This window comes from Calliopsis andreniformis, chromosome 3, assembly GCF_051401765.1.
Source record: "Calliopsis andreniformis isolate RMS-2024a chromosome 3, iyCalAndr_principal, whole genome shotgun sequence".
Classification (NCBI taxonomy): Eukaryota; Metazoa; Arthropoda; class Insecta; order Hymenoptera; family Andrenidae; genus Calliopsis; species Calliopsis andreniformis.
Window position 1 is genome coordinate 28,210,689 of NC_135064.1, and position 24,867 is coordinate 28,235,555.

Here is a 24,867-nt window from a genome sequence, read left to right on the forward strand (position 1 = left end):
CGAAAAAGTTGCCGATGTTTTATGAGGGAGTACGCAATTTTCTTTGCCTCAGCCAATACGTCTACGTCTATTGGGTCAATCTGTAAACTTCTGCGCATGTGCAGATATGAATCATTCTATACAGAAATTAATCTTTTTGGATTTTGATTAAAAAATCATGAAGAATAAAAATTAAATTTCGGATGAAATTGACATAATCAGAAGAATGAAATGCAAGAAAAACAAGAATGTAAGGAAATAGTTACTGATAAGACGCATTTGTACAGTTTGACTGCACACCAACTCGAGTAGAAGTATACTACCTAATTACGTACACGTATATATGTATGTATGTACAAATCCCCCTGTTGAGTGGCTGGATCGTCCTCGTGGTCTAACATTATGCTTCTCGACGCGTTATTGCGTTATTGGTGGTGGCGGTTGAGGGGAGGTAAGGAAGAGCGATGGGGCAGCGAGACGGCGTGCGTGTACCGCGATTAGGACGGCTGCGATTTGAATGATTAGATAGGGTGGACGATTCAGAGATGTTGCCGGCGGAGAAATAACAGCCTCCGGGCAGAAGCAGCATTCGTGAGCGGTAGGCACGCATCTCGCGCCGCGGGTCGATAGTTCGCACGAAACGACGTTCACCATCCTCGAGGATGCACACCGCCCGCCTAAGTACATGTGTCCGTTCCAACGACCTAGCCGAGATCCTTCGCCGCCTTATCATCCCCCCCACCACTCATCTACCTCTTTCCTTACATCTCGATCCATGACAGAACGCTCGATCCACCGATCTGCTCGATTTAGGAGGAATCGAGGGAGTCCTTAACCTCAACACTACGCATATTGAACATTACGTCGATATATGCTTGAGCGTATGCACGTACAGAGTGAGATCACCATCGATGATTATCAAGAGTTTTGTAAAGACGATACGATGCAAAGAGTAGTGGCATTTAAGTTGCTTCTTCGAGGTGTTGTCCTCTATTGCTCCAAGGCAAAGATTCAATAGGAAAGAGTATGCTATTAGATAAGAAGAAATAGCTTACATTCAGGAGATACGATGGATGCATTTCTCCTACGCAGCGAATCTGCCGAGTCTTTTTGGAGGACGTTGGATCGTCTTTAACGCGGGTTGTCACACCACGACGCGTTTTCGTCACGCTACGTTCCTTGTTGGATGACTAGATTTGATTCGAGAAATCGAAATGTTCGAGTATCGTTTGGCGCGCCTGTAGATGCTGCCCCCAGTGGCGAATTCCGGCGTTAACTTCGAATATGTCTTATTTCCGGATTAGCCTTTTTAAACAATTAAAACGCTCATATTCGAATAATTTGTTTATCGTTCACGATACAAATTTATAGATATTGCATTATTAACTATATACCTATAATTATGTTATTATTATGCAATTTACTACGCTGAATAAGAGACTAAAAAACAACACCTCATTCTACTAATACGACATTTATTACCTACTTTAAGGATTTAGAGAAATAAAGGGTAATCAAACACAAACGGGATACACTCTAAATTTATCACCTTTTACAGACTTCAAACTATTCTGACCGTATTTAACAACAATTTTCAATTAAGAGGAAGGACTTTCTTCTGGATCCCGTGCCCCGGGATTTGACTGTACATTGAAACGTAAGTGTTTCATTTCCTCTGGCCGGAGATATGCATAGTTTTTCAACTCGTAAATTTGTTCAATTTCTTGTTTAGTTACCGCTAAAAAAATTAATAGAGTTAGTCTCTAGTATTTTTGTGTAAATTATCTTATCGAATGTATTAAAAATCGAAACTTGCTCGAATACGTACACAACAATTGCGCCTGTCTAATAGCATGAATACTCTCCTCTCTGCTTTCCTCTTCCTTCCGTCTCTCATCGAGCGATACATTCTCTGGTTTCGGTCGTTGTACCAAGTCGCTCGGCTCTGCAGAGCCAGTAACAGAAGTTATTTCAATTGCCGATTGTGCAATGATCCCATAATGTGGCAAAAGTAGACCTGACCATCCTCTCTCAAGTTCTTGGGTATGTTCCCACTGACCCCGTGCAGGGAAGGGTTACTGTCTGGTTGAATAGTTTCCACTCGGGGTGCGGAACCTTTATCTCTATCGGTGAGCTTTTTTAGGTCGTCCTCTTTATCGATAGCATCAGCTCCATGCCCATGTCCAGCCGAGGATAATGAATCAGGAGGAGTTGACAAAACTGTTTCATGTCCGGTTAAGTTTGATTTCTGGGCATCTGATAAATTTCATGTCGTCAATTGTTAATAAAGAAATTATTTCGCTGATATTTCGCTAAAATCCATAGAATTATCCAGCTGTGATACCATAATTTATGATCCCAATAATCAACCATCTGCATACATATATCAAGCTACATACTGATATAACTATTTATATTAAAAGTTGATTGCTCGAACAATAAGTACATTATGTTAGGAGCAGTACGTATCGTTTACCTCGCGTCAACAGTAAAGAAATAAGCGGAGAATCAAGACGCAAACGATCATTAGATATCCTGTTACCCGCTACCTTCGCCAGAAATAATACGTTACTCTGCAAACAAACCATTCGAGGATAGTCTGCTGCTCGTTCCTTTTAAAGGCTTACTCTCTACAATCGTTATTCGGTAATAAAATTATTTACTACTTCCATTTTATTAATCGATCAATCGTGATCGTTTGCTACACATACAGCGCTAATGTAACGCAAATACCGTGTAGTCAGATACGCTAATTACGTTCGAGTCCCATCAGCGATCATTTACACCAAGCGCGGGATGCCGCAAGAAATCGCGTAATGATCGGTTACACGCCGGGCACAGGAACTCTCGTATTAACCTTGTTCCACATATCACCGCGTTTCTAATTACTGCGATGGCTAACAAACATGGACCGCTTTATCTATTCATTTTTTCTCGCGCCTTTATTGCCAAGAATATCGCTGTCTACGTTCGTCAGAATCGCAAACTCGGTTTGAAAGGAGGTCGAACGAGCCGATATCTGGACCCGAAACGAACACTCACCAGGAAGTTAGAATGGTTGGTCGCGACAGGTCCATTGATGATATCTCCGTGGCATTCCGCCGTTGCGAGTCCAGTCGTCGATTTGTTCGTCGAAGAGTGTCCTCGGGCAAAAGAGAGTTCTCATTCGAGGCTTCAAGACATATTTCTCGGGGACGTCACATTGCAGGCAATCAGGCATCACGCGTCGATCCAAAGACGATACGCAAAACCTACTCATCCTTCTGGCACGACGCTTGTTCTTTAATCTCGAAACATCGACGCGTCGTTTTGTTCCACGACCTGAGGTGGACAGGGCAAACGTGTGCATCGACGAGGTCATAACGTCACGTCCGGGGTTCGTTGTAGAAGAATCAGAAAATGTCAAAATGGCATTTCAGAGAAGGACATCTTGATGAACGAGTTACACGAACCAACTTTCATTTCCAATCAAATTTATTTTTATTTCAGACATGTTTGCCACAGTATTGGACACAAGCAAAGAAAAATATACAATAATTTTCATGCAAATGAAACGTACCGGAGTTTATACAATTATAAAGGGATATTTTGAAAAAATTCCAATACAGCAGAGAAGCTTCTTTAGTTCGCACCGTATTTAAGTCGATATTGGACAAAAGTACTATAGGTTAATCAATAGGCCGATAAGTATCCAATTATTGCTTTTTAATCACGCACACCTTTGCCCTGTGATGTCTCCGCGTAGGCTCTGGCATCGTGCGACATCTTTCGAACTGATGGTTGCGTGTCACTATCTCCGGCGGAATCAGGAGAATTTAAAATTTTTCTACTAGAGGAGTTTTCTTTGTAAATAGTTCCTGGCATGTGCCATTTCTCGAAGTAATCTCGGTTATAGGGATACGGATCGCCCGCTACCCTTACGTAATCACCGTCAGGTACTATATAATTGTCGTACAACTTGTGAGTACTTCGTGCAGCGCTTTCAGCAAGAATTTGCTCCTGTTTCGCATCATATTCCTGTTCTTCTCTCGGAAGAGGGCCTGGTAGCTGTGGTATTTTTTTTCTTTCGATAGCTGGTTTCTCTAAAAGTATGCATGCAACATAGTCGTTACCCAAACTCAACAAAAATAATCTTTAAAGACTCAGAATAATATTTTTATAAGAAAATTAACTTTTAGAATAAAAATATTAGGACGCAAAAGAAATAGTATGAAAAGCGCAGAGAAAATGTTACTACTAACCCGTGACAGGTTCCATCGACATAGAATCATAACCATGGTAGTAGTCATCTTCGTACGACGGATTCGCATAATCGAAGCTGTTGTGAAAGTCTTCCGAGTGAGAGCTTCGTCTCTCTTCAACTTCGAATTTTCTCAGCTCCGGTCGAACTGACATGCCACCCCCTGATCTCGTGAAATTCTCTTGATTCTCCTGATGCGATTGACTCAACGCAATTTCCATTTCCTTGTCAGCAATGGCGTTCAAACTATCAGCAAATTCATCTTCTTCCATCTGACTTTGACTCACATTTGACAGCTGTTGCTGGTGTAGGGGTGGCGGCGGCGGCGGCGGTTGCTCTTCTGCTCCAGAAGATGGTTCAGAAGCACCAACAGATTTCATTGAATGGTCGGTGCTTCTCGATGGTTTTATTGCGTCTGTAAGATGACTACTCTTCGCTCCTTCTGTTGCCTTTGCGAATGTCTCTTTTAGTCTTCCCCAGCCGCTTTCGGAGCTCGTCGAATATCCCGAGGCTATGATCTTCGTGTCCTTATCCACTATTTTCGATAGTAAACTGTATAGGGATCCTGTATGAATTTTCTTAGTGTCTACTTTCTGGACTTCGCTAGTGGTGTTCTTTACGTCCATTGGTTTGACGGGTGATTTGTACTCGCCTGGTAACTCCTGTTCTTCCTCTTCCTCTTTTAATGCGTCTTCACTAGACGGCACTGCTTGCACATCCAGCTTCGGCTGTGGTGCTTCAGGTCGTATCGACAACATCTCCACGGTTCTCGCAGAAGATTCCCGTTCAAATTCTTCCCTGGAAGGATCCACAGGCACTTTTGACTTCTGAACAAGGTCCTTCCAGGCGGAAATTTCGGCATCAAAGTCCGTTTCATGTGGAATATTGTATTCCTCATCGACGGAGGTAGTATCTGGTACAATATTGGAGGTTGCCTTGAGTACTCCTTTTAAGGATTCTACGCGTTGCACCTCTTCGGTTTTTTTTTCTACTTCAGCTTCGGCTACCGTAGTTTGTTTAGCAACGTCGGTTGTCGCTACCTCACTCTTGGCTTCAGTTTTCGGTTCGGTGTCCTTCGTGGCGCTCATCGTTAACTGAAAGGTCTTTATCGCTTCAATTGCTTCAGTTTCATAGGCTGCAGAGGCCCGAGAAGCCGAATAATTCATGCCGCTAATAGCTGTTGGGCTTTCTAGGTGTTGCACTTGGCCCCAAGCCTGTCCTACTTGGAAGTCGCTTCTCTCAACTTCTGGAATCCTTATACCCCACTGGTTACGGAAGTTCACGTCCAAATTGTCGTGAAGATTGTCCTTTGCCATTAAAGTGGGATCGTTTTGGAAGCCTTCCGATTCCGTGTGTATCACAGGCTTCTTCTTTTTTTTGTCCTTTTTGTCTTCCTTTTTCTGCTGTTTCTCTGGCATATTTGGTTCTCTGATGGGTGGCTTCGTATTCCTAGGATTAAAGCTCATGATCGTCCGGGTGGGAACGTCACTTCGTTCTGGCACAGTCAAGAGCTTCTGACGCAGGCGACGCATGTACGGATCAGTGAGGTCGACATGTTTGATTGTTGATGAGTTCACGTTCAGCTTTCCACTGAATTTCAAATGGGGACTTCTGAGGTCGCCAAAAGTGGCGATCTGTTTCTCAAGGATCACCGCCGAGGACACGGGCAATTTGCTAACACTGCTGGAACTCTTGTCAGCCACGGTCCCAAGTTTAAAATTACTTAAGGACGTTCGATTAACCTTCGGACGATCGAGTGCTGTCACGGTCGCTTCACGATCGATCGCGTTTCGAGCTTCGTGGGTCCGATCGTCTATAAAGCGATACATTAGCGCTGTTTTTGTGCGGATGCGAATAATAATGTATGTGTCGGTGAGATTTGTGTTATCAAATCGTTTATAGAAGTCTTATTAGACACTTAAATTAAGACATAAATGTTAGGTTTCTCACCGGACTTGAAAATATCTTTTAACCAAGAAAAGATTCCATCTGCCTTCTTTTTGTCTTTTTCGTCAGCATACCTTATCGACGCTGTAGAAAAAAAGTATATTATTTAAAATCATTAGGAAGTAAACAATATTTGTCCCTTCTATAGCGCTATTACTTGTAAATTTTTACAGAAATTTTTCCTACTGAATGAACTGAAGGAATGTGAACACGTGCACAGCTAACTCTTGGAGGTTACTTTCTACGTTCCCACAATAGCGTGTATACTAGTCATTTCTTAATATGAAAGTATTAATATTGCAACTAAGAGTGATTATATGTCAAACGCTAGAAACTCGAAGATCAGTACATCATTAATTTTTCTTTTTAATTTGTAACTCTACAGTATTTTTAAAAATTGTATCGTATTATGTTGGATTGAAATACACGCAATATTTAAAAAATGAGCTTCTGGTACACGGATACTGTAGTCATTTACCTGCGGACAGATTTCTTCGGAAAAAGGGGTTACAGACTCCTCGTATTAACTCAACTGAACCAACATGTCCTCGTAGCATCATGAATCTTGAATGTGAAGGAAGTATTTTCGCAATCGTGGATACTGGGTGAATTTTGATTAAAACTTCCAGATGTTATCGGCGGTGTTTTCTGAATTTTCTGTTTTGATTGATCTCTCAAGGAGTAATTGATAGGTTCAACAGACAGTCTGCTTTTCTTAACTCGTTTCTCTGTTTTTTTTTCGTTCCCTTCGTCGCTCGGTTCCAGTGGTAACATCGAGCATGGACAGTGTTGTCATGATTTACATGGATGAAACTTTAAAAAATTTCACGTATGTACTTGGAATGTTTCGGCATTGAAATCTGGACAAAGTAGTCATAAACGTAACTTTCGCGTCAAGAAGTTAGTGTATGGACATAATTATTCCCAACAAATCAACCGGGACAAGTTTCGTCGATTCATGGAGCCCACAGTCTGGACTTCGGTTACTCATTGCCAAAACTTTTCTCCCCATGAGACTAGAGACCCTCTCACGCGCTTAATGCCATAATGGACACTTCTCTTTCTCCTGGATTGCCTCCTTATTGATCCGAAACCACTAAACTTGCGTGCAACGTGTTAGTTTCAATGCTTCCTGACTGTCTCATTTTCTTCACTCGACCTATTCTTCAAACGAGCATTTATTTCCTGATGAAAACTTTTCCTGCAGTACAAACTTCACAAAATGTAGCTAAAAAACATACTACACTTGATTCTTAATATTAAAAAGACGAAACTCTTTGGCAGTCTAAAAATCATAGTCAAAGATAGCCAATAAAACTTTCAATGTCATATATGATCCTGTTGTATATGATCGGGCAAAGGTGAAGGCGAGGTAGATCTTGTCGGAGGCCGTGGTTGACAGAAAAAGGATGACACGCGAGATGAATCGGCGCTTCCGTGCCGGTTCTTCGGGAAAAAATAAATGTCTTACGTGTTATCAGATCTCCCGGAGGAGATCCGTTGGTCGTTCGTGATGTCGCATGCGAATGGCCATGGCGATTCGGCCCACGTACCGTAGCTAACCGTTAATAAAAGCTTAAAGGACATTATCGTAAGCATTCGTCGGGACATTAAAAAACGCACGTGCCCTTAACGGTGAGCCCTCGATGCAATTTTAAACAGCTATTTCCGGCCGCTGCCACCTATCGTGCTCGGTGACACATGTCTCCGATGCTGTTACACGGATCCAGGGGATCCGCCCGTCTGAATACCAAATGCAAGGGGATCATACAGAAGGGTGAAAGGTCGATGGGATGTCCTTCGTACAATCAAAACAAACATTGCCCACCCTTCAATATCAATCGAGATTACTCTCTTACTTCTATGGAGAGTATTCGTTGATCGTAATTTATCAGAGGCAGCTCTTGAAAATGGTAATTAGAGAAACAGACTTATTTGATTACTTAATTTGTAATTAGAAAAACATACTTATTTGATTACTTAGCTTATTCACAAACTAATTGTTAAATTTGAATAGACTTTTCTAGTTGCTTGAAGGCGACAGTACGCGTAGAAGAATGTTCTTTACCGATCAGCTGAAAAATTTTGCCTCCTCGAATTCTGATCATCTCTCTAGAGGATTCTGGTCACGGAGTAGTTAATCACGGATCCGACAGCCAAATCCAACCACGACATCGAGCAGCATCGTGGCCGGTTTGAAGCATCGCGAAGGCTACCGTTCACGACGTGCCATCATTCCCGCGCGGAAATAGCGGTTATTTTTTCACGGTCCAACGGAGAGACGTACGGCGAAAGCAGAAGAGGGAGGGACATTAGCCATAAATTCGTGGGTCCCCGGTGGCAAATAGCGGAGGAGCCACCGTGCCAATTGTATAAATTGGCTATGACAAACTTATCGTCCCGGTGGCACGCGCGTATCAAGGCGTCGCGCACGTACCAACGTCACCCCCTCTTCGTTCGGGGGTCAATACTTTTACACAGGACAGAATTTGGTGCAGGTGCGTTTCGCCCGTGGTTCCCTCGTGGTCGTTTGAGACATCGTTCCCCGGAGGTCTTCGGGGAAACGTGACGTTCTACCTTTAGTCGCTCACGTACACTTCTACACTGTTTTCCTTTTGCCCCGCGACTCCTTTTCCACGATCTTTTCCTCTGTTTAGCTCGTAAATCGCCTCTTTTGTTACAATAAATTGCTCGTGTACAAGGGTTAGAAGAATTTTGAGGACCCAAGCAGAAGATGGGCCAAAAAATGGAAAGACTATACCTACATTCTTCTTTATCACTCTTCTCACTGAAGCTAAATTATTACAATTCTTAAGAAAATACTGCCCTAATTTTCTAAAGCTAAAATAAAATTTCTGACTTAAAGAAATTTTCAATATAGGTACAAGCATAATAGGGTAACACCATGAGAGAATCAATGATCTACTTAATAGTAATTAGCACGGATGTCGTGGTCCACGGATCGGTGTTCAGACGATTAATTCTGGGTCTGTCGTCGACAATCGTTTAAGTTAGAAAACGATTTACACCGGAGCCGGTCTACCCACGCTACGGGGTTGAAGCGTGTCGGGGAAAGAAGGGTGAGTTTACATTCAGCGGGGATAGCGCGTGGGGGTGAAACCGCTCGTTTATCAGTAACCGACTCTAGTGAAAGCGACACCGAGCCTCTACGCCGCACGAATAACAATCCCCCTACACCCAGCGTTCCCGATGCGAAAAGTATTGGCCCATGCAACCCTCCGTGGTCTCCTTCGAACCTTGGACATTATTTACACAGGCCAGCACATTTTTTTATTTTCAATTCACTTAGAACCGAACGTGAAATTTCGTGGGTTTAAAGCCCCCTTGTCGGCTCTCAGTTCTCTCGAATTCACCCCCGAGAACCGCGAACTCGAGACGTCGCTTCTGATTTCTGACGATTTTCGTTCTACTGCGTTTAACGATGACTGCTGGAAATGTGTTTTCAAAGTTTTCATGGTTTGTAGTAATTTTTACTATTTAGGAAAATTAACATGGCAATGATAAAGAAAAGTTTCTGAAAGCAAGTAAAAGATACTGAAATCTCGTTTCTTCTGAAAGAAGAGAGATAATAAAAGCATCGGGGGCAGAGAAGAATGCGGAACTCGGATCCAAGGGTGGATCAATCGCACCTCTCGTTCTGGGATAGCCTCTTCTTTATAAATGAGAGAACGAAGGGGGTGGAGGTCTCGGGGATGGGACGAGTTTCGAAGCTGCAGTTTAGATATTCACCGGTTGATTACCGTCCCGATGGGGTGGGCCCATGGAAAAGGGGAATCCCCCGGTGGACGCTAACTCGACAACTGACAAATTAGACCGCCGCCACGACGACACTTGCAAAATGGGTCGACGAGAAGGTGGCCGATTCAGTTTGACTTTGACGCTGTGAGTGAGATTCGAAGCGTGCTATACCTACTCCAAGTCAATCTTATCGGTCGACAGGTTGAACGATGCACCTTTTACCGATCATCGGTCATTCTGAATTAACCCTGTTTTCCTAACAAATTTATCCGCTGAATGGAGTGTTCGTATAATCTGCGAGTATCTTGATTGAAGAATAGAAAGCCTTTTCTAAAGTAATAAATACGATATTTAAACGAATTTACACAGACTATTACTTTTGTTAAACAACTGTATGTGATCCACTTGTCTGACCAGTTACGTCTGGATCTACTTCCTCTGTTACTCGACAGGGCAACCAAAATTCAGCTTCCTAAGAAACCTACGCTGCCTTACACCTAAGGCTATCACTTTCAGCCGTTTGAAGTCGCAAGAAAAAATGTTTCTCTAAAAAAAAGAAACGTGGTAAAAAGCATGCAAGAGTGGTATCGCGAAACGGATCCGAAAAAAGGATCCCAGCAGAAGAAGAGCACGAGTAGCGGAAAAGTGGCAGCTAATGTTCCACGGTGTGGCAGGTGGATTCCCTCGGTTGTCACGAGAGTCTCTCTCTTCGTCTTCGTTCGCGCGCCGGATCTCGGGGCTTTGTAGTCATCCATTTCCAAGCTCACCCCCGTGCATTATTTAAATAAACAAGAGGCTGGGGCGGGGCAGATTGGCTTGGCGCCTCTCTCTTCTTCTGCGAAGCAGTTTCAGTGACGAACAATTATCCCCTCCAGGGTGGCGGGGAGCCAGAGCAACCAGTTCGCTCGACGAAGTGACAGGCTAAGGGGGTGCCGACGCTGTGCTTGCGCCGCTTCTAATGAATTTTAAATTGCCTCGCATTCATAATGCAGCCCCGTTGACAGTCGGGATGAACCGGAGATGACAAAGTAAAACGGCCGACTTAATATTTCCTGGCGCGTGTGAGAAGCTGGCTTGTTCAGTGAATTACAAAAGTCCCGTTACTGAATGCGACGCGAATCTGAGGGGATTTATTGCCAGCAGACCGCGGAGAATCTGATAATGTTCGCGTAAATTATTACGGACTTTCTTTTTAACTATCAAAACGTCTCTTTGAGTATATTCACGTTGGAGCAAGATTTCTGCCAGTGCAATATCGCACGTACGATTTCACGATAAAGCAGAAGTTTACCAGACGCACGGCCAAGGGCTGTTTTGACGCATATAATTTCGTCGGTCGATTCCGATCGCGGAAGGGCCAATTATCTCTGATACACTGGCTGCTATGGCTTCGCGCTGATCGTAGATTAAAGCATATCATCGACAGCGTTAGTTATTTAATGGTGGACGGTGGCGATCGTTGCACGCAATTTACATGCGTGTAAATTATTATTACAGTCACTCGATCCGATCTCACCGAATATTTAATACATTGTGTTTGAAGCCCTCTTTAGCGGGCCGCAAACCACCGCTCGGTGGAAGATTAATTTTTAATGATAACGCTAGAACTCGTATTATCAAAGCAGCTTACGAAAGATCCCCTCTATCAAAAGTGCTAATGATTAAATATAAATGAAAATTTAGTGATATGATTTGCGAAATTCGTTCTTTCTCTCTCAAAGCTAAGCTTTTCGTTCTCATTTATTTATCGCGAACTTATTACCCGCAACACGCCGTAATCTTTCCACTGCTTTCCCATCACGTAATGTTTGCATTACACCATCGTATCAAGCGCGGTCTTGCGCCTAAAACGATTAACTGTTACTTAATCTTCGCATCTCAAGTTGGCTACCGCTCGTCAAAACTACCGTTTATCAAATCCTTCTCCCTCTTGCTTCCCGAGAAGTTGGCTCACCGTCGGCTCAACATTCCCGTGCCCATCCGTGCAACGTTCGTCGAAACGCTGTAACGGCATCGCGGGCCGAGATGTATGGTAATTGTACATGGCTAACTTACAGACTCGGAATGGCCCCAGGGCGCGAAATATCATTCGGCTGGTATCACTGGCGCAACATTCACCTGCAGACACGGACAACCAACTGCCGAACGAGAACCACCCGAAGCCAAATACCATCCCCTCTGCTGCCGGCAATAACATCAGAGACAGAGTTGGAACTAGTTCGATCGCCTGGCTCGCGAATACTACCCAGAGAAGCCTGGTAAAAATTCGTAGAAGCGAACGCCACTCGAGAGTCGCGACGGTGGCTGCGTTTGACGTCGAAGACGCGACGATGCCAAAGGACTATCTATCTAGCGAAGCGCGTGGTCCTTTGATCGAAGTCGCGAGGGAGATCAAAGAAAGGCAGCAGATAGCGGGTTTTTCGTGGTCGGCGCGAGTTCGAGTGGCGTGTTTATCGGCACGTCGAGGACGTTGGCCAGATGCCGGGCCCCGCGTCTATTTTCGGCCAGGCGCACTCCTCTCCTCGTGCTACCTGTCTCTCGTGTTTTCTCGCGTCCACCGCAGCCACCGACACGGGCTGATCGCGAACAATAAACACGACTCGGCCCGGATTCCGTGGAATCCCGACTCGGCCGCAAGCAACTTGCCCGCTCCACGCTCGTACTCGCGGGACTGCATGCGCAACGAGTGCAGCACGGCTCCCAAGACGGCAGTTCCCTGGCCAGGCCAGCATCTTCGCGAATTGTTCGCGGTTTATGCGCGTCAAGCCGCTGGCCAATTCGATGCAGCTACCGTACCAGCGGCAATTTACGGCACGCCGTAATGTTCACTCTACCGTTCGCCGGGGTATTTTTGGGGGAGTATGCGGTTCTGGAATGGCTGCCGACCTCTCCAGCGATAATTGCTTGGACGTGTTTCCGCAACGCCGATATCTTCGACCCTACTCCAGGCTTTTTGCCACTTTCTGACACCCCTGCGTATTTACAATATATTGTTTTTCATCTTCAGAAGCATTGTTATTTTTATTTCGTTAAGGTTATAGGCATGCTTTTGGACATCTATAACGAAGAGGTTATCAGACTTTATACGTCAGAGTTGTCACGCGAAAATCGGTCACTCCAGACGCATTAAAGCCCGTCAAACAACTTCTCTGGTGATGTATTTGGAGAGTGATTCTCAGGTCGGACTTAATTGCTCCACAAACTAGCCAGTTATACTTCCATTTCCCAGGAAATCGATTATTCGCCCACAAGTGGGTCATTCTTTTGACTCAATTGTTCGAAGATAATAAAAGGTCGCAGTAATTTCTTGTTTCTCGGAGAAATCTAAGAAAAAATGAAATAAGGAATCTCTGTTGCTAATCTCCGATGAAATTAAGAAGAAAAATAAAGAAATCCATTTAAACGAGTTAAGGAGGATAGAGTCTGGGCAACCCTTTCTGTACGAACTTATAAATGTCAGTGAAGCTGGTGAATCTGTCACCCTGACAAGCTGTGGCTTTTTTCCTCGACTAAAGTGCCAGCGGGGAGCTTCTTTCTGGGCCACGGGGGTGAGATTTAAAACAATTACAAGGAGTCAGACCGTGGAAGAAGAGGGGAGCTAATCTTAAGGGCGGTTTAATTAAAAGTGGTGCCAACTGACGGGTGGCCATCGATCAACTGCCGCCGCGTCGCCCGACTGACGTTTACAATGGCATTCCGTATTATTCTATGACAGTCCCTGCGCGGCTTCACGGAAACGAGTTCTACTTTCGTTCGTAATAACTTCCAGTCACGGACCGGCTGCCGTGAATCGAATTTATCGCTGTTTCTCGACGTTACTAAAGACTCGTTTCTTCTTCGAAATTGACCTTCACTTGATTTTTCCTTCTTTTTTTTACAAAGGAAAAATACCTACTCTGTGAACAATTTTTCTCTTTTCTATTTATTTCAATTTTTGTGTTCATTCTGTTCATTCTTAGAAAGTCGAAGCAGCTCGTGGAACGATCAATCGCAATGAATCTCGGTGACAGGACGAAAGGACATTCGACGGACAGATAGAAGAAGCGCAGAGGACGCAATGGCGTCTTGGAATCCTAAATATGCCCTCTGAAAGGACCCGGCAAGGACGACGAGTGGAGAGATTCCACTTGGTATTTCGGAGTCGATCGGTATGTGTCGAGAATGTCCACCGTGCAACGTCCTAACGCCATGTCACCCCGTCGACCTTTGCGTGCCCAAGTATCCCCCTCGAGGCATTCCTCGGCTGCTCAGGAACGCTCGACCGTCTTCGAACACTAATTGTTGAAAAAGACCAGTCGTTAGCTTCGATTCCGTGATATCGGTTTGTTGAGTGGACACTGATCATGCGAGTGGAAACACACGTGCTAGAAAAAAGTACAAAAAATAATTTCAAATTATTCTATCCTTAAACTGATGATACTACACGCTCTTTGGTCACTGTCACAAAAGGGTAAATCTAGGTAGAAATCTCGCTGAAAGTAGAGATCAACCGCCCCTGTGTTCAACAAGGTGGATAAAAGCGAGGAAGTGCAGGCAGATGGGTCGCGAAGGTCCGCATAGCGAGGCAGGGGTTGATCAGGGAGGAAAAAGAACATGGGACTTTGCGTGCAGCCCGGTCATCCCTCGTCTCCTTCGAGAATTTATGCTCGTTGTCCCTACACCGTCCTAACTAGTCCGCTCGCTTACTTGTTCACAGACCTAAGGAAGTTGCGGCGGCTTCTATCCAGGGGCGGGCCACCCTTGAAATATCACCTCTTTGCCCATACCTCGACTTTATCGTGACCAAGCTGGTCTATTCTCGCTCCTTCCTCGTTTTTTCCTTCCATCGGAACCCAAGAGCCGTGCAATCTCGTCAGCACGACGAATCTCATCGAGCAGCATGCAGACAAGGGAATTTACATAGCGACCAACAGTTTTATCGTCGACAACCCTCTTTTCCGGGGTATCCGAGCAGCGGACTCTTGCTCTCGGGATTAGCTTTCGAATTTAGTGGCAGACTTCGATCCCGGACCAGTTGCTTTCGAGGGTCGATGTTTTTAACGTGATTGCCTGTTACGGGGAATGCTCAACCCTTAACTCCGTGACTTTCGGCCGCTCCCTTTATCATTGATAGTGAAACCTCACTTTTTAGGGGAGCTTTGGTGAACATGAACTGGGTACTTGATTCAGCCTCAAACTCAGCCTTAAACTACTTAATCACGGATGTTAAAAGAGTGATGTGAATATGTGTTTTTCAGTAGTGAAAGAAGTAGTTTACTGTTAGTTTAGGAACAGTGTGAGCATCGATGGCTAAGGAAGAAATCAAATTTGAAAATTTCAGACTGAAAAGGGGCAGGAAGTAAGAAAAGGATCCGAGGAAAGTTTGCGTGGATTTAGTTGGACGGATTTATGGTCATCCCCACGAAGGAGATGCAAATCGAAAGACTTTCGAAACTCCATCGCGAAAGCAATAGCTTTTCATTTGACGCAAGTTCTCCTCCAAGTTTTTATCTAACTTCCCTCTCTACCTAAATAATCGCGGAGCGTCTATCGTATCTCTCATGCACGGCCGGCTTCTTGGACTTATGAGAGCAAAATTTACGAGAAAATGTCTTATAATACTTCCACGCTAAATAGTTCTATTCGCGTAAAAATATCAGTATATTGTCGCATATTTTTCCTGACTAAAAATTTACCTAATTCTTAACGATAAATTTCGCTGGGATCCTGCACATTAACTTCAACTACTTGACACAATTTTCATATTACAGAACCTACCGGTTCAATTCTGATAAAAACTACCCAACATGTTTGCAAAATGACATGGTACACGAACGTGTCGAACCCTTGAGCTTCCGGCGAGAACAGGAGCACAAGTTCGAATTAATCGGAAGCTTTATCGCAGCATTACAATGTAACCGGTCTAGTGGGTAAAGAAATAGGATTGCCAGTAGGTAGTCGTGACCTCGCTATCGCCTGTGGGTGCTTTAACCGAATAGCTGGCGGAGGTTAGCCCTCGCAGGCTAGTCGTTACGCGCGCCCCACCGCTTTAACTAACCGCAAATGCGTTGTTTTAACGACGTCATTAATATTTAACCAAATATCTGGCCGGTATCTTGCGTGACCCAAGACCGTACGGCCACTAGAACGTCACGGCCAGCTATTTGCACACGATTTACCTAATTCTTCGGGACCACGCCGAAAACTGATGCTCGTTCACTCGATGATTGTATCAATATTTACTTAAACAAAATTATCAATGTGTTGAGATGTAGAAGACAATTTTTATATAAGAAATACTGTTATTATAACTTAAAATAGTAGCTTCTGAATGTAGGTACTTTATTACAGAGTATAACTTGATTGAAAACTAACAGTGACTCCAAGTTTTTGCCTAGTGAACATGCATTCTTTTCAATAGTCGAGCAGTTTAATATCAACTCCATTCCGTATCCTCGATCCAAGCCAGGGAATCTCTCGAAGTACCGACGAAGAAGTAGCAGAACGAGGGTAAATTGCTTCCGCTGGCTCGTGCTCGTCGCGGGAATTTTCCCGAGGACCGCGGCTCCACTACCAGCTCCCTTAATTGCGCCTATTTATGCCCCTTTGCTTCCGTTCGGTCGAAAAGTAGTACGTGACGTGTTTGTAAAGAGAAAGCAAGAGTGGCCGGAGGAAAAGGAGAGAGACAGCTATCGGCTGGACCACTAATGCTCTGTGCCCTCAATCAAGCAGTATATATCGGCTTCTCCTATTCTCTTCCGCGCGTTCCGCCTCCGTTTCTCCAGAGCCGAACCAGCCCCTGCGTCTCAGAAGCGTATTGATCTTTGGGGGCGCTTTGATCTAGCAAAGGGTCGAGAGACCCCCTCGACCCTCTCCACCCTTTTCCGCAGACACGCTCGGTCCCCCAGCGTTCCAGGAACGCGCACCGAGCCCACCGTAAGTCGTCAACGCTCTCACGTCCGACACCTAAGTTTATCAAGAACCCAAGGAACTCTACTTTTCCCCGATCGAACAGTTCCTTTGGCCGTTCGCCGCGACAGAAGTGGCCGCGTAATTAGAAAAATGAGTTAGCTCCACTGGAAGCGGTCTGGTTAACAGAACTCGACCGGCTTCACCGAAACAGGAGAGAACTGACGATGCCAGTGGAATCTCTGTATTGACTCTGTAAGGATTTTTATTTCGAAATGGTTGCGTCAGTAGCCACAGGATGGTGAAAGTTCGACGAAATGTAAAAAGAACTAAAATCATTGGCGATGATGTGGACTTGGATATATGTTATGACTTGGAAGTAAAATAATGAACTGTGCTTGTGATTGTAAAAATTGGACGAAGGCAATACTGAAGCCATCTAGTGATTCCTAGAGACACTGAACGCAAGTAGAAATAGACGTTCTTAGACAGACACGCCGAATAAATTACATTCGAAACCGATTTTATGGAGATCGAATCCGTCTAAAAAGTTCGTATTACTTGTTTATCCAACTACTCGCCATTCTTTATATTTTCCTGAAATCACTGTCCCTCAACAACTCGCCGCGTCACACGAAAGCAACGCACCTTCGTTGAAGCAGAAAGGAGAGCGGGTTGGATCCAGTAATGAAATTCCAACGAGAATTCCACTCGAAAAAGCGTGTCTTTGAAAACTTCAGCGAGGAAGTTCGGCACGAGAAGAAGGAGCGAGTCGTTGGTTCCGCAATAATTGGCAACCGCAGAGAGGCAATTGCCCGGGCACTCTGAAAAATGGCGATTCAAAGTAATTTAGCTCGGCTCACGGGCCCCTATAGATCACGACGTTTCGCTGCGAGAATATTTAGGGAGTTAATTGCCGATATATTTTATTAGAATTGCGCGAGCAGCTCGGCTGTCTCGTAAATTCCTTTCGCCGGATGTCCCTGCATTTTAACTTTTACTCGGCTTATCCTTCCCTCTCCTCAATTCTCCGCCTGCCTCTCTTCCACCGCCAGTTTCGTGTTTCTAATTAAACGTTCTGGCATTCGTCTGCCAAAAACTCGGAACTAAGCGAGAGGAAGCTACGTTGGTGCATTCGTTTTCGCGAAATTTGCGATTCACTGGCCTGCGCCTCTTGGTTTACTCGGTATTTTTGGAACTAAATGCTGGAAAACTGGGCTGATTGACGCGTAGACAAATTCGTCAACAGTATTTTCATTTTATTTATCCTTTTAGTAGAAATCTCAGTGGGAATTCTCGCCTGCAATTGACAAATATGGTGCTATTAATTTCAACGACAAGGATTTCACGGGTAAGTGGATGTGTCCCTAGAAAATGGCTGACAGCAGAAACAGATTCCAGTCCGCGTTCGTGACTGACATAAGTAAGGTCTTTCTTCCTTCTTCTTTCACTTCTTACGTGTTCGTTCTCGCTATCGTTACAATTGAAATCTCTCGCAGGCTGTACTTATTCGCCCAAGGATCTGTTATCGACCTTTTATTTGAGATCTCACAAAAATCAATGAACTCGGTTCGATTCAAAGTAAGTCCGTCTAACATGTCGTCGTGGTCGTGTAATTAAGCTCCACGAGAGTCGACGACACAGCCCGCGGGGATCCTCTCAAGTTCCCGTTTGTAGTAACTAAATGCGTTTGACAACGGAAGCTTGTGTCTCCCCTTGCCACCCGTCTTAGCCGTGAGCGATGTTCGGTCCCGTGGAATAATCGCGGCTATGCTCACGACGGAGAACAGCCTTCCGTTAATTTGATCACTACCGTATAATGTGCCAAGTCAATGTGTCTTCTTCCTGTGTGGCTCGACGCGTTCCCTCTACCAACAAACGGCTGTCGAATATGCCAAAATATTGCGAACCGTGGTTTACTGTAACAATACGAACGTCGTATTTTGATAGACACGGTGGTTCATGATTAACATAAGCGATGCACTTAGGAGAATAATTGAAACCACTGACACATCATTCCAAAAATATCAAATATCCTCGAATTGATCCAGGAAGCAACAGATATATGGCTCTCTGGACTTTTTCTTGCACTTTGATCCCAAACTCCGGTGGTCCACTCGGAGCATCGCATGCACGTTCCCGTTTTCTTGTCGGGCGTCGCCTCCTGACGTCACGACGGCTTTCATGAAGTGGTGGCCGGTCTGCTCCCCTCTGGATATAGGATCAACCGACGCTTCGTCCCGTCACTCGAGATTGACAGCCCTCGAGAAGACATTGGGAGGAGAGGCGAGCGAGACGGAGACAGATAGCGGAGGTCAGATAGCGAAAGTATTAGGACGCCTGAAGACGAGGCACAAGAGCGAGCTGATATGAGCCAGAAGCCGGCTGGGCGTGCTTACTTGGAAGCGCTTTATCATCTCGTCTTAATTCGGGACTTCAAATATTTATACCGTCGACGGGGTGACCTCACGACACAGTCTCTACCGATGGGATCTATTTTTTCCGCGAGCGAGCTCGCCCGCGCGAGCCAACCGACTGATTTATGCCGTCTGCGCTTTTAACAAAGTCCCGATTAAACACGCTCCTTCGCCTTCGAGCAAACGGGTTCGTTGCGAGCCTCTGCGAATGGGATCTTCGAAATGGGTGCAGCAGTTTTGTACCAGAGGAAAAGAAACGTTTATAAACTTACTTTCGCGACACGCACCGCAAACGACTACGTGGTATTCATAGGTGGAGAAGAACTAGTTGGAAGGAAAACGAGTCCAATTAGTCCTTGGATCATCTCCTCCTTGCAGTCCATATTTCTTAAACTGAATACGCCAGCACGTTCGGTTGTTTTCAGAACCGAGTATGTTGAAATATCGTTTCTGTCACTGCTGCCGTCGGTGACGTGTTTCCAGCTCTGTACGGTAACTACCTACTGATAATAAAGCTCGCGTAACAATCCAGTCAACGTCGATAGTTTGGAGGGGGAACCGAATCAGCGTGCGGCTCGCGTTTTTCTGTTTACAACGGGCTACGTGATCACCCTCCAGCAGCTAAATTCCATCGGTCCGGGCTTCTCGGAAATAATAGGAGCGTTCGTGGCCGCCCCTTAAATCCTTATGTCGTTCCAACCCCTTCTCGATTCCCGAAGGGTCGCGGACGTGCGATGAAATCAACAAGAACAACAACCACCGCCGTTGTATGGTGCCGGGCAAAGCCACTCGGCTGCCTCGAGTGACATTCGTGAAAGGGTTGCGAACCCCACGCCTCTCGCCCGTTCTGTCCTCTCTCCGCTCGGCTGCCTCGTGTTCTTTCGACCTTGTTCTTCCTCGAGACGTACAGAAGGCGAAGCGAGGAGGGTTCTTAACTACCGGGGCGGACATCGTCTGATTGCCAGCCTGTTATTGCCTGTCAATTGTTCCCGTTTCGCGTTATTAAATTAATATTAGGGGCAAACTCGAGTCGAAGGGGCTGACACTCGTTGTCCAGTTTTTCCTTTATTTCCCGAGGATTTCCCAGGGGGATTTCGTCGCGGGGAAACCCTTTCGACGGTTCGTGACACTTGCTCTGGTCAGCTGCCCGATAACGTCTAAATGACCATACCCATTGACAGGTCCACTATTTATCGTTTGATCGGTCCTTATTTGCACAGGGGCGTGGACAGTCGAAGATGTTTATGTTGAGTGAATGGAATATTGACGATAGTCTAGATCATTGATACGGAGATATCTACTAATATGTAAAGTATACGTATTTTGATTCTCATCGGATAGTCACTTTCTAAATGTTGGACGAACACGTTACGATGAAATGGACACTGTTACGAACAGTGGGAGTCCGTTATCTAAATATCCAACTGCGTCAGAAAAAATAAAAAGAATTAAACCTAACCTATTCCTGGGTAAGAGCTTGCAGACACGCGTCAGCTCTGCGACCATGCGTTGGCGATAACCGACGTCCGCTCTCTCTGCCAGAAATATCCTACTACCGCAGATAGATACCCGCTGCGCCTGAGCTGACGTCTTTCTGCATCAAGATCTTCGGAGTGCGAAGACTTCTTGGTTCTGCAGTTGCTAGTATTTGTATCTCGATTAGGTCCAAACTACCATGTCTCCTGTTACTAGAAACTGGGTTAAGAAGGGCGATTGATCGCAGGTGTCCTGGAATTCTTGATCTTGCTAGACTTCGGAGAATAGCCTGTACATCGAGGTCGGAATAAAGAAGACAGAAGCAAGATGAAGAGGAAAGTGGGTACGTAGAGCAGGTAGCAGCACGGCGAGATCGTTCGAGCCGCAATCCAGTAGGACGTGCCTTGATGCGCCGTGGTGGCTCAAGATACGTGCGCGAAGATGCTACTTCTTCTGTGCAACTAGCCGGGGTAATGCACAGGACCGGCCGCCACACCGCGGCAAGTGCATCGAGTGCACGCTGCAGCCGCGGCCCCGAGATAATTTGCCCTCTAGAAAATAACAGGGTGGCGCAGGGACGCCAGCCTGTGGAACGACGTGCACCGTACCGACCCTCCACCGTTTCTGCGTACCTACTTACATACCTACGTCCGAGGAAACAAAGAACGAGAGATGGGCAGAGGGACCTCCGAACCAGTATCGGTATTACTTCGCCCTACGGGATAGCCTTTCGATGTTTCAGCTTACGGAGACTCTGTTGCTCTCTTGGATCGAATAGGACCAGGTGACTGCTGAGACATAGATCAATCTTCATCTTCAAAGATGCAAGACTTTGTAAGATTTTTCTGGGATATTATTTTCCTATTTGGGTACTTGAATAACTATGCAACTCATTGTTGAAGTATTATCGAGTCAAGAGGCAAGAGAAAAGGCATTTGACTAAAAAACTGTCGGATCACTGCCTGGAGATGTCACGCGTATACAAAGTAATCAGGTACCATGGGAGTCGACGTCAGGGACACCGACGTCTAGCCATTGACGGGTAGCTGTCACTGTCAGAGACGAAACTCCTAAGCCGCGTTTAATATTCCTGTGTCATCGTCACTGATGGTCGCTACGATCGTCAAACGTCGATTTCATCTAAGGTGTTTGATCGTTTGGAAATATTCGCGAGAGGCGAATAATAGAGCTTCGACAGCGATCCTCGTATATGCACCACCCTAATGAGACGCGGGACACTCCTCCGACTGTCTGGCTACAAGTCATCGCGATCTACTGACAGAAATGTGTGTAGAAGTCACTGCCATGGAAAACAGCTTGCTCCTCTTGTAATTGTACGAAGATTCTTCCTCGTTTGTAACCATTTCTTTGCGTTTTCTACTTTCCTCTCATCGAAATTGATCACAAAACTTTCCAAGGGTATTAATTCACTGGGATTTCTTCTCTTCGATAACACTCCAGTTCGAACGTTCCTCGTGCAGTAGGTAATTTCCCGAAAAAATTGTGGCCACTTTTTCGCGCACGTTTCTCCAGCCGTTAATCTCTGCATCGGCGATGAATCGTCGTTGCAACCCCTTCCTCGTGGCGCATCGGCAGGTGCGGCCCACGGTGTCTATCGAAGTTTAATTCCAGCAGAAACGACCCCGGGACAGCCGGGGGTCGGGGTCGAGCGCTACGAAAGCGGAGGAGCGGCGCGTAGTCGCTTTAACAAGGCGAACTCATTACCATTCGTCAATTTGAGCTACGTTCCGCCGGAGTGACCAATGGCTCTCTATTCCGTGTAATGGGGTATGGTCCGACATCCGTCACCGTGGCACCCGGGGCCGTTATAACTAGAGCACCCCCGTTAAAGAGCCCCAAACGCCGATACTGCGACAGAGGGCATCCTTCCGACCCTCAAAAGTGTTCACCCACGTGGAAAAATCTACGGATATTGCAAAGTATCCAAGGACATTGGAACGTAAACTTTTCCATGGTTTTGAGGTCAGAAAACACTTATTCTTGGTTTCCCTTATTCGTATCAGAAAAAGCTTTAACACAAGGACACGTTAAAGAGGAACATCGACTCAAGAAGTTACCTCCTTACTCCGCAAACATGTCTCGCTGAGAAAGTTGATCCTTGAGTGGATAATAAAGACGTGAGCAACTGCAACGACGCGACACAGCGTAAATTCCAAATTTCAGCTCGCGATACGCAGCAGAGATGCGACAGAAAACTGAGTCCTATCGAGGGGTGCAGGAGAGGCGATACCAGGACAAGAAAAGTGAACGGAATGGAGGGAGAGAAAGAGAGGAGGCTGAAACGGTCAGCACCGATGGCACGAAACGTGGCCCCGGGGTTAAACGAGTTCCACTAACGAGTTGACAAATCGAGTCTCGGGGGGGTCGTGCCGAAGTAGACCTATAAAGCGAAGGTCGAGGGGGCCGTGGTTCACGTCGTACGTATCACCCGTTACTGCACTCCGACACGTTTATTGCTCTTGTTCGCGGCCTCGTAACGAATGACTCCACGGCAGCCTCTCCTCGACTCTGCCAGTGGAACGGGGGAGGAACACCCGGGGACGAAGAGACGGATGAGGGAGTAAGACGAGCGGAGTTCGTTGTTCTCGTTAGTGCTGCTCGAACAGGAGACCGTCTTTGTCCTCGCGAATCTTCCACGAAGTCTGACTCTGATCCTGTCTAAACTCATCTACTTTCAACTGTAGAGATCGCCTCGAAGGAACTCCTCTGCCACTTGAGCCACTACCTTTTCTTATTTAGGTATCTCATTTTTTCCTTCTTAAACCTTTTAACCATTAACTCGGCAACTATATAAACAATTGAATATAGAAGCAAGTATTTAGCAGAAATTGTAAAATATACAGTATTGGAGTTCCTAAACTCCGCAATACTGTAGTTGTGGATAGAAAAGCGAAGGTCCGATGGACGTCGCCAAATTCGAGACTTGATTCGAGAACGCGATAAATTTGAAAGCTGGACGGAAGCGAGGATTCGCGATAGGATCGATAGGTTTAAAAGCACGTGCCTGTGGATCCTCTTGTGGATCCCCTTGCGGACCGAACCGGCCGCAATACCTAACGGAGTTTATTCGACATTGTTGAATGGCGGCAGTTGTAAAAATGATAACGGATGACCCGTGAGGCTCGGGGGCCCTTTGGGTAATGAAGTACGGTCAGTACTGGCTGCCCCTTTGCCGAATGCCAGGGTATCTCCTAGAATACGTTCCCCTCGGACGACCTACACTCGGATTTACACCCCGTCTCGGACACCCGTCACTTTGCGGCCTTTCCAACGCCACTCTGCTAAGGCTGCACTGTAGATTGCATCCTATCCGAAGGTAGAAAGCTTGTGACATCATTGGAGAATGCCTGATAACTGATTTTGCTCTACGTACCATCATGGATCTAACATTATCTATTTATTTTTGCATCGCAACGAGAAAGAGAAGCAAAGGAGAAACATCGACGGTAGAAGGACGAAACAACCCGCGTTGCAGACTTCATAAAATTCCTCGTTACTACCGGGAACTACAACGTAGCCTGTAATTAGCACTTGACGATGCATTAGCGGCAGTGCGGTCTCCCTCATCTCGCTAGGAACGCCCTTGCAATAAAGTTGAAATGACCAGCGGACCGTCGTTAGCCTCCAGCCACTCTTACTTAGAAAACCGGAGTCTTCCTCTCTTTAGGGGTGTTTCTTGAGCAAGAATTTCGTATTCCTTCATCGCCACTGATTAGAAGAAGGAACCAAGCCACTTTCTTATGCTTCTAGTTATCAGTATTGAATGCAACTCTTCCATCTCGGAGGTCCACCCATTTCAAGTAACATAAATTTCATTCCCATCAGAGTTTAAACTACACGCGAGCCAAGGCTATAAAATAGACATAGCAAAGAAGCTCTCCCAAAGTGAAAGAGAAACCCTGGTAAAGGACGCCGACCACACTCGTGCTGTTTTCTGTTCGCACCGCTCACACGGCTTTCACTGTCCGTCTGCGGCAACTAGACTTTTCGGTTTCTTTGCTCCGTGCATCGCAAGTGGAAAAATGCACTATGCGCGGGCATTACGTGTGAATTCTGCAGTTCAGCTTCGGCGCTCGTTTCGCAAACGAATCCCTGGCTCCTTAGAATGCTATGTAATTCTCGAGCTGATTGGTGAGTCTA

General features: G+C 45.6%; 2 protein-coding genes across 2 annotated transcripts; both read right to left on the minus strand.

Moving 5' to 3' along the window:
• Positions 1 to 1,514: 1,514 nt before the first annotated feature.
• On the minus strand, positions 1,515 to 6,827 carry LOC143177201 (uncharacterized). The gene is made up of 5 exons (XM_076375030.1): positions 6,645 to 6,827; positions 6,170 to 6,250; positions 2,002 to 2,235; positions 1,808 to 1,924; positions 1,515 to 1,717 (listed from the first exon to the last, which is right to left on the minus strand). The coding sequence occupies exons 1-5, from the start codon at positions 6,724 to 6,726 to the stop codon at positions 1,578 to 1,580; spliced, it is 654 nt and encodes a 217-aa protein (XP_076231145.1). The 5' UTR covers positions 6,727 to 6,827; the 3' UTR covers positions 1,515 to 1,577.
• On the minus strand, positions 3,495 to 6,048 carry LOC143188725 (uncharacterized). Its single transcript, XM_076393140.1, has 2 exons — positions 4,221 to 6,048; positions 3,495 to 4,061 (listed from the first exon to the last, which is right to left on the minus strand). Exons 1-2 carry the CDS (start codon positions 6,046 to 6,048, stop codon positions 3,685 to 3,687), a joined length of 2,205 nt encoding a protein of 734 aa, XP_076249255.1. The 3' UTR covers positions 3,495 to 3,684.
• Positions 6,828 to 24,867: the final 18,040 nt, after the last annotated feature.

Excerpts from the sequence above, each read along its gene's own strand:
- LOC143177201 (XM_076375030.1), bottom strand. The coding sequence starts at position 6,726 with ATGATGCTACGAGGACATGTTGGTTCAGTTGAGTTAATACGAGGAGTC. Across the intron at positions 2,236-6,169 it reads AAAAGATATTTTCAAGTCCG|ATGCCCAGAAATCAAACTTA; the intron begins GTGAGAAACCTA and ends GAAATTTATCAG. Across the intron at positions 1,925-2,001 it reads CAAGAACTTGAGAGAGGATG|AGCCGAGCGACTTGGTACAA; the intron begins GTCAGGTCTACT and ends CTGGCTCTGCAG.
- LOC143188725 (XM_076393140.1), bottom strand. The coding sequence starts at position 6,048 with ATGTATCGCTTTATAGACGATCGGACCCACGAAGCTCGAAACGCGATC. Across the intron at positions 4,062-4,220 it reads GTCGATGGAACCTGTCACGG|AGAAACCAGCTATCGAAAGA; the intron begins GTTAGTAGTAAC and ends GCATACTTTTAG.